Raw genomic sequence first — 13,491 nt, forward strand, 5'->3', positions numbered from 1 at the left:
ACACTTCACATCAATCCTGGATGTCAGCGCTTTCCTCACTTTGATGGGAATTTCCTCGTGCCTTGAGAATTCAAAGCACTTTGCATCCCAGGCTTGGTTCTTCCTGGAATGGGTGTAGAACCAAAATCTTGCCAGAAAGCAGTAATGTTACAAAAATTGGTGCCAGGTGAGCTATAGATGAATTGTATCACAGTCAACTTTATTTTCATTTATAGATTTTTTCAGATGAAACACTACCAAGGAGAAGTGTTTGGGACAACAACTTAACAAGGGTGCTAATTTGCTGTAGGGAGTGATCTACGTGCCTGAACATAGGCATATAGTGCTGTTGAGACTCTAAGGTATCCAAAACACCTAATGAAGCTGGGAGATAGGATACAGTACCTTTAGGAGACCCAAGCCCTTCTGAAGCAGCAACTGAGGCTCAGTAGAATGCTGTCACCTGTGATGCTGCATTCTTAAATGTTAAGAACTCTGTTTTTGCAAAACTAGATTGAAATGGGTTGACCTAGGAAGAAACACATTATTCTCTAGGAAACAGAAGACAATAGTGTGCAATCTCAGGCAAAACAAAAATGTGGATTGTGGTTGTGTCTAACTGTAGTTAAGTGACATGAGTACTTGGCTGAAAAACATTTTACTGGCAAATTTCGTGTCATTGAGACCCTTTCCCTGACCAGGAGAGATGAAAACACTAGCAAGTAGCTAGCAGAAAGGAATAGCAGCTGAAATTCAGTATTAGTGAAAAATAAGGAGAGATCTGATTGTATTTTAAAATATACCACAGTCGACTATATTAAACTCCATATCACGTTGAAAGTACTGTTACACTCAGTGAGAGATCAATACTACTTATCCCACTGTACCAATTTGCTCTCAATCCTCTTATTTATATTGACCTGCTAGGCATCCTGTTTATTTTTACCTCAAGTCCCTAGTAACATGTGTGATTCATTTCCATTCTATCTTTTCGGAATAGTGGCCATGCGCATTTTGTTGCATAAATCCTTTAACTTGTTTATGGAGAAAAGAGGCGTATTTCTTTTCTCATAGTATCAAAGGCTATCAGTGAGAAAGGTGCCGAAATACTTTTAAACTGGAAATATACTGAGTGTGATATGTCTGTGTTCTGGTTTTATTCACCTTTCACACACTGAAAAAGGAAATTAAATTAACGGAAATTATGGGATATGACAGCAGTTGTTGCTATAATAATATCATGCATACAAAGAATGTTGCTGAGGATATTATTACATACTATTTTTGAAAGGACTGTCAGTGCAATACCTTTTTTCCAAAGCAAAGGCCAATAATGCAGTATTTATCTTTTGGAAAAAAAAAAAGACCGTCTTTTAACAGTAGTTATTTGAAACTTCTCCTTGGTTCTGAATTCATTTTGATTTGAATTCAACAGGAAGAATAAACCCAGCTCATCTCTGAAAATCTGACATTCTATTTCGGTTCTGATGTCACAGCCAAGTTCAAAAGCTTAGTCCTTCTAGTAGTTGTTTATATGAATTTTTAACCTATTATTTATATAATATACACATAAATCACAAGGTAGTTGAACAACTGCTACCTGTTAGTGGATTGAAAAATTGCCCTGGTAAAAGAAGCCAGTCTAACACTTATTCCCACTTATATTATTTGGATACTTCAAGTAGTTTAATGCCTAACTTGAATCTCATCCCAGTCCCCGTCAGGGATGTAAATTTTATTATATGTGCTGATCCTTCGAACTCAGAAACAGTCACATATATGTGAATACCCTCACCTGAAATTCAGGGTGCTATAAAGTGTGCCCCTGTATATGAGTGTGCAGGACCTGAAGTGTGCTGAAGTCACACAAATGAAGTGGAACTGGTGTTGAAACCGGACTGAAATCCTGAATCAATTGCAGCGTATTTCTCTGTGCTGGCTACTTTTCCTGATGAACTCCTGAGGTTCAGCTTTCTTCCATCGAAAAAGTTTTTGCTCGAACACCATTTATTGCTTTATACAAAAATGCTAGTGACACTGAGCTCCTTTGTATGGAACATTTTAAAAGCTAAAGGTGAAAGCCATTGAATATGTTTTTTATCTATCTGCATCTTTTATTATCTCTCCCTGCCCCCCCCGCCCCCCCCTATATACACACATATGTGTACACACACATAATAAATTATATCTTTGTATGGGCATACTCCATATTTCTTCTCGTTTATTCAAGCAGCTTTTCTCCATGAACATTTGGTCATTCATTTTTTGATTAATTTTAATGCAGGAAGTCTCCAACATCCCCCTGCTATAAAGAAGACCAGGTGAAAGATGTCCTAGAATTAGGTAAGCTATTTCAAGCTTCAGTTTGTCTTTTGCCATCGTATGCTTCAGAGCAACTATGACCAAATGTGTATGAGTCAATTCTTTTGTAACTCTTGGTTTCATTCGGAGTAATTGCATTTGCTGTTGACTTCTTGGGTAAGACTGTGTAAAGAAATCGTTAAGAAGTAATCAAACAAAGGATAGCTCATGTATTTTTTTATCTGTCCTTTCTGGCTAAATCTGTATTTTCTTTTTTATACATGTGGATGACAAGAAAGTGTTAATTATTGTATTGATGACCCCCTGGCACTGAGCCTGCTGGGGGAAGCAATTTTTTTCAACCAACACATCATATGTTTTTTTTGTTTTTCAGTTGATGTTGAGGATGAGGAAACAACTGGAGAAGTTAGTAAGAACCTGGATCTTTCAACACTGTCTATGCTTCAAGTAGCATCAAAAGCAATTGATATTTCTCTTGCAAAAGTAAGACTAACTATGATGGTAAATACAAATAGATATGTGAGGATGTTAGTTCAGTTAAGTTAGCCAAAGCTTCAATGGATTGCTCTGTGTTGCATGTCTGTGTGTGAGTTAACATGTACTGTATTCATTCCTGAGTATATTCCTTATTTGGTATTTAGATGAAAAAGTAATGTAGCAATGCCTGTCCAAAATTCAGAAAAATACCAGAAGAGCATGCCAGAATGCATCAGCCCACTTGAAGCACAGATAATAGCTTTAATTAATGAAACTTGTATTATTTTATTAAAGCCTCTAGTCAGTTACTCATTTGTTTATCCTTCAGTCCTTTAAACTGAGAGGTGGTTCAGAACAAGTTTGTTATTCCCCGTCACTGTTTCACCCTTGCTTTTCTTCCTCTTTTGAGCAGAGGTGGAACTGTTAGATACATTTAATATTTTCCTTCCCATTCAGGAGGAAAAAAAAACAGAGAAAAGATAATGAGGGCATCTTCCAATTTAATTTCTAGATCTAAGAGGTCTGAGTAACTATACAAACCCTGAGCAGCCTGTTCTTATTTACTCAGACTTACTTTAGCATGAATGCCATTTCTTGAGTTTAGCTGTTCCTGAATAGTGGTCGTCTGCAGTTGTTGAGGGCCAAGATCTGAATTTGGCATATGCTGATATGCTATCCGACATACAGCAGTCAAACATGTGAGTAACATTTATCTCATACCAGCAAGCTGACAGGGAAAGCAGGCTGCCTTTCCTCAGTACTGTGTCCAGCAGGGTCTATTTCTCCCTAATATAACCGTTAGTAGGTGTTGCTCTTCTAGCTGTTAAATTTAAGGCAATATTCTGTAATGCTTCCATGGGAAACTGTGCCCCAGACGATGTGCATAAACAGTTTCCTATGCTGAGCAGCACACAGCATTATGAGTTGAAGGAATATTGCAGGAAAAGGAAAAAATTGCTCCTTTTCATTGGACTGTTGCTATTTACAGTACATATAAAACAGAAAAGGGTGGTTAGAGTGAGTAAGTCATTACCCTTCCGCACTCCTCCTTTCTTTTCTACAAATTACTCCAAGAAAGTGTACCTGTATTTTGGATTTGTTTTTAAAATAAGAACTTTTTTCTTTTTTTTGTTTGTTTTAGGAATTAAAAAATCTTTTGTTTGGCTCTACTCTTTGTTGCTTCAGTGAAGAATGGAAAATACAGAGTTTTACATTTAATAACATACCACAGTTAAAATACGGCATTGTGCAAAAAAAGGTACCATAAATGGCTTCCTTAAAGTGATCTTTGTTTTTTTTAAATGGAGTTTAAAAAGTCTGTGTGTTTCAGCAGTAAAAAAAAAAAAAAGTCTTCTAAAGACTCTTCTCTTTCTTTAACTTCTCTGGTTACCACTGGATGATGTCATCTTGTCAAGTCTTGTTAGGAGACTTGAGATGGATGGAGTATTTCTGAGGGAAAACAAGTAGCTATGGAAAGTGTGCATATGGGTGTGTATGACAGGGAGTTATTCCTAGGGAGGAAGACAAGCCACTTCAGCTGAAAGCTAGTGGTGGTAAAAGAATAAAAGGGCACAAATCAAGGGTGGGGTTTAAGAGAGAAAGGATTTGCGGGGGCAGTGTTTAAAAAGTTTAAGATGGAGCTCAATCTGTCTCAAAATGAGGGACCTAGCAAGGATTACCTACAGTGCGTGGACAACCGCAGGGAGATTTTTGGCGCTTAAAGATATGGGGGTCATGATGAGGCTCATACCTAAAATAAAAAAGAACAAATGTCCCTGCAGTGTCACTGGGACTGCTGGTGGGACCACCTCTTCTGCAGCCATGTTTCTGTAATTCTGGACCGCAGCCACAAGATGTCATCTCCTCTCTAAAACAAGGTTTTCAGCAATTCCTAGGCGTCATGTACCAAGTGCCCCTTTCGAAAATCCCCAGCGTTCCCCGTGGTGACCAGAGCTGATAAAACCACCATGCCATGACTAGGGTCAGCCTGGAAATGTACCCAATCCGTAGAAATGTTTGGTGCTGACAAAGATCTCTCTGGTCTAGGGCATTCACTCATCTGATGTCTGTCTTGTCAACCTTGCCTGGGCACCTGACTCTTACAGAGGGAGGCTGCAGTGCTTCAGACTGTCCTTCTGCTCTCTATGCTGGATTCTGTTGGTCAGCCCGGTTTCTCAGCTACCCAATACGTAGACTCAGACAAGGGACCACAGGCAGGGCACAGGATATGTAGCTGCCTCCAAACTCAAACAGATCCATTGTAAAAATGCATCCTCCTCAGCTGCAGCTTAATGCTTTTGTCTCTGCCTGGTGACTCTGTATATATGCTGCTGGGATATCTGTGCACCAGGTCTGTTCTTCTAAGAGCAAGGATCTGAGGAGTTCAGTAAAGACTAGGGAAGGAGTAGCCTCCTCTTTACTAAACACTCATCAAGCTTCTGCACTGATGCAGAAAATCTTTATCTGGCCTGAGAGAAGTAGACCATTACGTACTATACAGAAATGAGAGGAAGAGAGGCTTTGGGGCAAGGACAATGGCTAATAAACATGTCATTAAGGTGTTTAATTAACTTACCTTGTCTAGTTAAATATTGCATTAGACTGATGATCTCAGAAAAAAGCTGCTTATGTTTAAACAAGACCTAGCGGGAAAAAAGACATTAAATGTTAATTTAAACTCCAAAAGGAACCGTTGCAGTAATGTTCACTAGTCCACAGTAAATACTGCTTTGGTAGACCTTGGCCAGACCCTGCTGCTAGAGAAAGAATGTCTCATCACTTCTAGCGACTCGCTGGCCATTAAATTCCCTACCATAAATTCCACAACAGGAATGGTAAACCAAAGTCTTTTGCTTAGATGTGTTTATTTCAGATAGTTAATATATTCCTCCTCACTTCCAAAATTCATTTCAGCTGAACAATTGTTTGATTCTCTCCTATGTTAAGTTTCTGTGGTGCTATCCTATAATTTTTTTGACTGGAACGCTTTCCCTGGTGGACTGAAATAAACCTTGCTTTTTTGCCTAATATATTTCAGATGATTCACTCATTAGTTATGTAAGTAATTGTAGAGAGGTTTTGTGGGTGCAATATAAATGAGAAAATGGAAAATATCAATATCTAAGCTATTTTCTGATTACAGGACCTTTATTTTCTAGGCTGCATACTGTGCATACTGTATGTACCTGCAGGTCCCGTTCTCTTAGGCTTGATGCTGTACTTCAGACAACCTGAGAATTACAGTGATCTCTTTGATCATGTTGCTGTTTGAAGATAGCAGTCCCAGCTACACTTTTCATTCTCCTCCAGGGTTTTGAGAGGAGTTTGACAGGTCCTAAGCTGATTTATCACAGCCTGTTCATGATCTACAGAAGGAATCAAGGGTGCAACTGTAGCATATGACAGCAGTGCCATGCTGGGTTAATCTCATGCTGTGGAGAGTAAGAACAGTGTATACTTTGGCATAGATTAAAATCAGGACTCAGACTCTCCAGAAAACCTTCTGGGTGATCCATACTTTCTTAGCATCATTGTTTTTCTTACGTTACCTGGGTAGACAAAGTTAGCACTGATATGCCAGCCTATTTGAGATGTTGGTTTAGGGAGGGACTGTGTCAAGGCAGTGGACTTCCTAATGTTAGGAATGAACCCATTCCTGAGAATGGCAGCATGTGCTGACAGACACATGGGACAACGTCTTTGGGATTTAATATGCTGCATCCTCTGTTAAGTTGCCATAATTCCCAGTACTACCAATCCATGTGTGATACTGTGTGGTATATGTGATATTAGTCTGGCATCCTGCATAGCCTGCTCCATTCATACGTAGATGTTCCAGACAAATGATGGCTTTTTTCTGTCTGCTCAGCAAACTACTCGAGTAAATAATATGATACAAGGCACCTGGGAGAGAACTGAGTGACAAGGGAAGGAAAATTATGCTCGATGAAGTTTTCTAGACAAGAAGAGGGCTTCGCAGGGCAACTTGTGAGGCTGTCTCTGCCGTATAGTTAACCTATAGGAACAGGTCTTGGTCATGCAGTGGGGTCGGGTGGGCTAGACGGCAGGGAATACGCAAGGAGAGGGAAATAACATTGCTAGCCCATCCCACAGTCTTTCAAAACAGCTATAAATCTATTTTCCATAAAGTTTAAAGTTAATGTGGTATTTGTTAGTATTGTGATTGTTTTCCAACATTAATAATTTGAAATGTTAGAACTTCCTTTGTTTAATTTCTCTTCAGCAGTGAGATAGCTGCCTGATGCAGAGGGATATACGTAAAACTGAAACCTTAGTTCAGTGATGTAAGCGGGAACTTGAGGGGAAGCATAGTGCTCGGAGGAGGTGAAAGAGCAAGGCTTATTTTCACCCTTTGGAAAACAGACAGATCTGATTTCTCACTAGAAGTTAAGGTAGAGTGTGACTCAGTAGGTATCAGGAGTAGATCTTTCATTTGTTTGCATGATCACAGAACAGATTTAAAAAAAAATTTCCTTTGACATTATAGGTGTTTAGCATTTTCAGGAAAAAAAGGTGGGAAACACGATACCAGTTAGTAACACTGATTTTCATTGGCTTGCAAAAAAATAGAGCAACAGAGAATACTACAAAGTCATGGATGGAAAGAGAGAGATGAAAGAATGGCTTAAACCTGAATGGAAGCATATGGCTTGCAAAAGTTTTCTCTGGCATCAAACACTGCAAATTGTTTTGCTCATGGAGTGTCCCATTATTCCCCTCAGGGTGGCCCATGTGGAGTACTGGCTGCAGTTCAAGCTTGTGTCCTACAGCAGCTTATCTTTGCAGACAGTAACAGGAATAAAGACACTCGGTAAGTCAGCAATTGACATCAGAAATATTTTCCATACGGAAGTAAAAAATTTTTTTCTCTGCTGCAGCCACTCGGGAGCCTTTTGAGTTTGTACGTACTGATCTTCTCTTTGTCTCCGAGACAGAAAGAAAGTAGCATATGATTTACTTGTATTTACTTCCCTTTCAGCTGTAGGAACTTAGAGGTTGGTGTTTTATTTGTACAATTACTTGCTTGTGAGTAATGCAAGAACGTCTAAAGAAATCCAACAGCTTGAATGAAGGCCAATGAAAATTATTTAATCCTGAGATCCCATGGAGATATCATTTCAACGAAAATGTAATCAGGATTTGAAAGACCATGGAAATCATGCTGGTTTGGACAATAAGAATCTCAGGGAGGTTGAAAAATTAAGATTATAGCTATATTTCTTTTTTCTTGCTACTACATTTTATCTTTCATAGTTAAACTCCTTAACAGAATTTGAATCTAAATTCTGTGTGTGTATTTTCTACTTACCTTAAAGGAATATTGTGAAGTATTGTTTATGTCAAGGAAAATTTGTTGGACTGCTGTAATATTAGCGCACTTGTCACTTTGCTGAAGAAACAGAGTTTATTCAATGAAATGCTGGAAAAAAATATCTAAAATAATTACTTTATTACCAAACTTCTTGTATACACCTTTTGTTTTCAATAAGAAATTACGTCCATTGTGAAAGAAAACTTTCACAAAGCTTTCCTGTGCTTTATAGATAGAGTTTACTGAATAGGAAGAACAGTGTTTCACTGGTTTGTGGTACCACCACCTTGTGTTATTTGTGGGTGATATACTAACCCCAGTTTAGTCAGAAGAAAAGCATTTATGCTGAGATTTTTCTTGGACTTCATTATCTTATGATGTAAAAATGTTCATCACGTAGAAGAATTAGGCCTTAAATATGCATTTTTCTGCTTGGAACAGTTTTAGAAAGTGACAGGGTCTCTGTTAATTTTCCTTAGCTTTGTCTGGCTGGCACTTAATATAAATTCATTGTATGGGCAGTTTTCATCAATAATGGAAAGAAACAGGCACCTGTAGAACATCATTATTTGTCTTCAGCTCCCAGGATGGGAGGTGACAGTTAATCAAAGGATTACCAGGCCCTAAGGGGTCCACACAGGTGCCCAGGTCCAGGAGCACCAGTAGACAGACGGTCCTGATACGAGACACCTAGCAAGCCACTAGAAATTTTGAAAGCCAGGCTTAGAGTCTAAATACAATACTGAATGTTTTACTGTTACTACTACTGTTATTGTTGCTAGGTATTATTGGCACTAATTACTTGCAGACCGGACCCCAAGGCAAGAGGCAAATAAACAAGATGCTGTGATTTCATCACTTGAAAATTGCCTGTTCCTTGAAGTCACTTAAAGGCAATTAGCATGGACTGATAAAGACATAGGGTCAGTGGTATAATACCTGTGCAGAGTGTAATGTCAAGTTAATTCTACAACATCATGCAGTTTAGGTTTTTTCTTCTTCTGTTCAGTTCTTTCAGTACATTACATCTGTCTGTAATTCATATCGAGAACCTGCTGTTCAGAGCACACTTTCTGAAAGTGCAAAAATTAGCTAGAAAAATTATTATTATTCTAATTCAGATTATAAGTAAAGTGAACTTTTCAAGGCAGAATAAGGCTCTTGTCCACATAAAAGAAAAAAATCAGAAACTTCCGTGCAACAAAATGAGTACATATTTAGGCTTTATGACCAGAAGGCTCCACAGAATTCACTGAAGAATAATTTCTGGTTGTGAAAACCAAGAATTTATTTCAGCTTGGAGGACAGCTTTTGATTGTCTCCTCCCCTGGTCCCTGTGAGTCTCAGGTCATTCTTAGCAAAAATAGAGATGTTAACCTTTTCCTCTTTCGTCATGGTTCAGTGATCATAAATGTCATAAAATTATGTGGCACCCAGATAAGTGGATTGAGGCCAGACTGTTTAAACTACAAGTGTCCTAACTCATGCCAGCTACAACCTATCCTGTTTACCTGGCAATATTTGCCTCTCCTATTTTCCCCCTCCTATTATCCGCAAGGGATTAAAAGATTTTGTTTTTACATATTTCGTATATGAAAAATGCTGCTGAAGTATGCGGAAAGTCTCCAAGGAATTTGAGGGTAGCAGGTGAGCTCTTTGTCTTTATGTACAGATATGCTAAAAGCCTCCGGGCTTCTAAAAATGAATAGCAAGGTGGACTGCTTTATTCGTGAGATGAACATATTTTTCTTACCATGTGTTTGCCATGGGCAGAAACTCTTAGGCAGGCAGAAAGAAAGGGAAGTCTCAGGGCTTGAAATGAGAGGATTAATATTCCTTTCTAATTCTAACCACTAATTCTAATTATTATCCACTTCACAGTAAGTGTTTGACTTCAGGCTTCTTCGATGTTCGAGAAATAATTATCATGTCTCCTTCTTACTCTGCTGCCTCTCTCAGACACATAAATTAGTTGCTATGCTTCTCATAATTTTCCGAGTGTCTGTATTAGAACACACAGGTGGAGATAAGAGAAAGTTGTGATTACATTCTTTTTACTTGAAAACTCTCACCAATTATTTTCCATATCTCACATCCTTCAGAGAGGGAAACAGTCTGTAAATGAGCATTATATTCAAGGCAGACATTGAACTTGAAAGTCTGTTTAATTTTTTGATGTTTGGTGTTTCTTGTTTAGTCTTTTGAATTATTAGATCTTTTACTCAAATGCTGGGAACAGTTTTTGGCATCGTCTCTCATGCTGGTAACACTCTAAAACTGATAATATCTGCATTTCAAAGACTGCCATTCTTGAAGCCACTAGAGGACCAAAATTCCAATTCTGTGCTTCCCAGGGGCATGGATCTGTTGTCCACTTCTTCAGGCTCATGGATGTTGGGTTTTATTCTTCAATCTGCCAGTTTTGCATTATGTGACTTTTGTCCTCCTGATCCTTTTTTTCTCCATTCACATCCTGGAAGTTAGAATAACAGGAGGTATTAGAAGACTTCACAAAGCACAGTGTGTAGCAAATGTGTTGACAGTGTTGCTTACATGTTTGGGATCAATAGACTACTGTAAACGTTGCATAGTTTTGCACATCATTGTGTAAGTTCCAAGCCAAGCATCTAAGTGAAAATATTTCAGAAACAGTGGGGCTCCACAGACCAATAGTGGGTCAGTTGCCATAATGTTTTAGGTCACCACTTTAGGGCATACGTTATTGAAAAAATGCAAGCATAGTGTTTGTTGCAGATGGTACTTCAGATAAAATTTAGTAGTAGGTAAGAACATTAAGGTGTCGATTTGTTGACAAGAGTAAAGAAATTAAAAGAAAGAAATTAAGTACGAAAGCCTTTATAAACTAAAAATAATATTGAATATATAAAACAATTCTGTTACAGAAAAATCAAACAAGTTTATTACAGATTTAAAGATGAATTAGCTTATCTTCTCCATTATTTGCCAATACAGTATTGTTCCCTACATTTGCCTGTTTTTTTGTCCAACCAATTATAAATATGTAATCTGAAAGAGCATCCACTGTTTCTTTTAGAAGATTACTTTTCAGGGTAGATATGTGTATAATCAGTTCCTGATGTTGATCATACCTTATTTAGTCTTCTCTTGATTTTGGTCCATTGGTCTTAATGATAATAATCGGTTTGTTTTAATTGTTCCTTGTAAATCAGACGCCATCTTTAGTATTAATCCCCTAGAAGCAGAAATTGTGCACTTCATCTCTTAGATCCACATGAATTACAAGAGTATTGTGATAGAGCACTAAGACATACGCTAGCAAGCTTGCAATTGCTTAGCTTAAGTACCCACAACAGCAGTTTAACCATCATTATGAGCAAGTTAAGCTCATCCAGATCCCCCAAATGCAACACACTGCTGTTAACACTTAACCTAGGTGAATGAACTTCCCTCAAATTTCTGTTTTGCTTCTGACTTCAGGAGAGACCTACCCACTGTGGCCAGTTTGTTTTACTAGCAATTTAAAGAGGAAGTTGTTCTAGATACAGCTCTGTTCACTGGATCTGATTATCTTCAGCAAGGTCCAACACACCTGCTTTAACGCCTAAAATGAGATTTAAGGTGATTTACCTCAAAGAATGGTTCCAGAAAGCCCATGTTCCTGTAGCAACTTCAGCTGCATCTCTCTCTTTAGAGTTCTTTCGGTGCTGAACAGCAGCACCACATCCTCCTATCACTGGTTCAGGCTGGTGCTGAGAAGATTTAACACTGCGTGCACATTGAGTGCTCTCCTGCCGTTTCATTCAGATGCTTAATCCTCAGAGAAAGGCTGGATTCAACTGTACCTTTGTACCTGGGATGTCTTCTCACTAACAATACCAGCTCCCTCTTCAGCTCACTGAGTTGGCCATCCAAGTTGGCTCTTTCTTGACTATAAAAGGAACTGAGATACCTAAGTGATAATTTTCTAAGGCAGCTTGCCAGACCCTCATTATGAGGCATTGCAACACCTAAATATTCTCTAAAAAAATACTTTTGTTCTTTTAGCCACAAACCTGCTAGGAGTCTGTGTATACAGTAGTTGGGGCAGTTTGCCCTTTAATGAGTAAGCTTCCCGATACACATTTTGGTGCTTGTCTCTTTTTTGTGTTTCCTGGACTGCAGTTGTCTTCAGCCTTCGGAAGTGCACAGGACCAAATGCCTCACCATGGCTCTTGCAGACATATTGTGGCGTGCAGGAGGTGGTGAAAAAGCAATTGTAGCACTGTAAGTAGGAGGAGCGGTCTGAGTTATTGTACAATGTTCCTATACTTGTGTCTGTTGCATAAGTGCATAGTTTACAAAAGGAAAGTTTTGTGAGATGTATTTATGGAGTCTAAAATGGCTTAGGAAGAAATGCAAAAGTCATTTCTGCTGTCCTGGTAGCTGGGACAGAACAGCCAAGTCCTTTGAAATTGCTGTGAAAATCCTGTGGATTTCGTTGAGACTAGGATTCCTCCAAAATCTTGTACCAAGAGTGATTTTTCCAGATGCAGCACTTACTCCAACAATTTTGTGTTGCACAATATTCTATTATGGCTGGAATTAATGTCCTTTTGCTGTAGCTGCCTACTAGTTACTTAGTTTATGTTCTGCAGTTAGGTTGCTTGTACACAAGACATCTAACTTGGATCGCTAGCTTTGGCTGTACTGGATCCTACACAATATTTTTAAGTGAGCCAGGTTCTGTAGAATAGCTCATTTCTTTCACTAGATCAACTAAGATAGCTGAAAAATAACAGACAAGCTTTTGGGCACAGAAGTCCTTCTTCAAACCTGAAATAGAAGCAGTAAATTCAAGGACAAACCTGAAATAGAAGCAGCAAATTCAAAGACATTTCAAATGGTATTTTGCATATTTTACATCTAGAAAATGCTTCCTCTGTGATGATATTGTACATATGTTCTTTTGCTTGTTTTAATGTCATTGCTCTAATATTAATTTCCAATAAAAACTGTCCTTAACATCTTAAACCTATATTTATCCTCTTTCTGTTTAAAGAAACTTGTAATTCATATTAAATAGACTGAGAGAGCACAGCACAGCTAAAGTATATACTTCATTGATAAAAGTTTAATATGTAATACGAACTTATTATGTAAGAGGTCCCCTTTTAAAAAAGTGGTTAGAAATAAGAACACAAAATCTTTGCCTCATCATTCAGTTCATATAACATGTTGATTTCTCTTTAATGCCATTTTGTTCCTTTTAACATGAGCTTTGGTTTTGTCTGAATACCCTTTACAGGCCGTCAGGAAGACAGCAGTTCACTCCCATAGGAAAATACAAGGCAGATGGAATCTTAGAAACTGTAAGGCTCTGTGTAACTCACAGTAACATTCTCCATATATTCTTTTCCTAG

At 38.3% G+C, this 13,491-nt stretch overlaps 1 protein-coding gene across 2 annotated transcripts in view; it reads left to right on the plus strand.

Annotated features, from left to right (window-relative positions):
- MINDY4 (MINDY lysine 48 deubiquitinase 4) overlaps positions 1 to 13,491 on the plus strand; it is an 83,202-nt gene that overhangs the window by 21,003 nt on the left and 48,708 nt on the right. For both annotated transcript variants that reach the window (XM_009931007.2, XM_075419853.1), the window contains exons 6-11: positions 2,264 to 2,322; positions 2,675 to 2,784; positions 3,920 to 4,036; positions 7,521 to 7,609; positions 12,254 to 12,355; positions 13,377 to 13,440. In XM_009931007.2, coding sequence (XP_009929309.2) covers positions 2,264 to 2,322; positions 2,675 to 2,784; positions 3,920 to 4,036; positions 7,521 to 7,609; positions 12,254 to 12,355; positions 13,377 to 13,440 — 541 coding nt within the window. The remainder of the gene's footprint in view (positions 1 to 2,263; positions 2,323 to 2,674; positions 2,785 to 3,919; positions 4,037 to 7,520; positions 7,610 to 12,253; positions 12,356 to 13,376; positions 13,441 to 13,491) is intronic.

This window comes from Opisthocomus hoazin, chromosome 4, assembly GCF_030867145.1.
Source record: "Opisthocomus hoazin isolate bOpiHoa1 chromosome 4, bOpiHoa1.hap1, whole genome shotgun sequence".
Taxonomy (NCBI): domain Eukaryota; kingdom Metazoa; phylum Chordata; class Aves; order Opisthocomiformes; family Opisthocomidae; genus Opisthocomus; species Opisthocomus hoazin.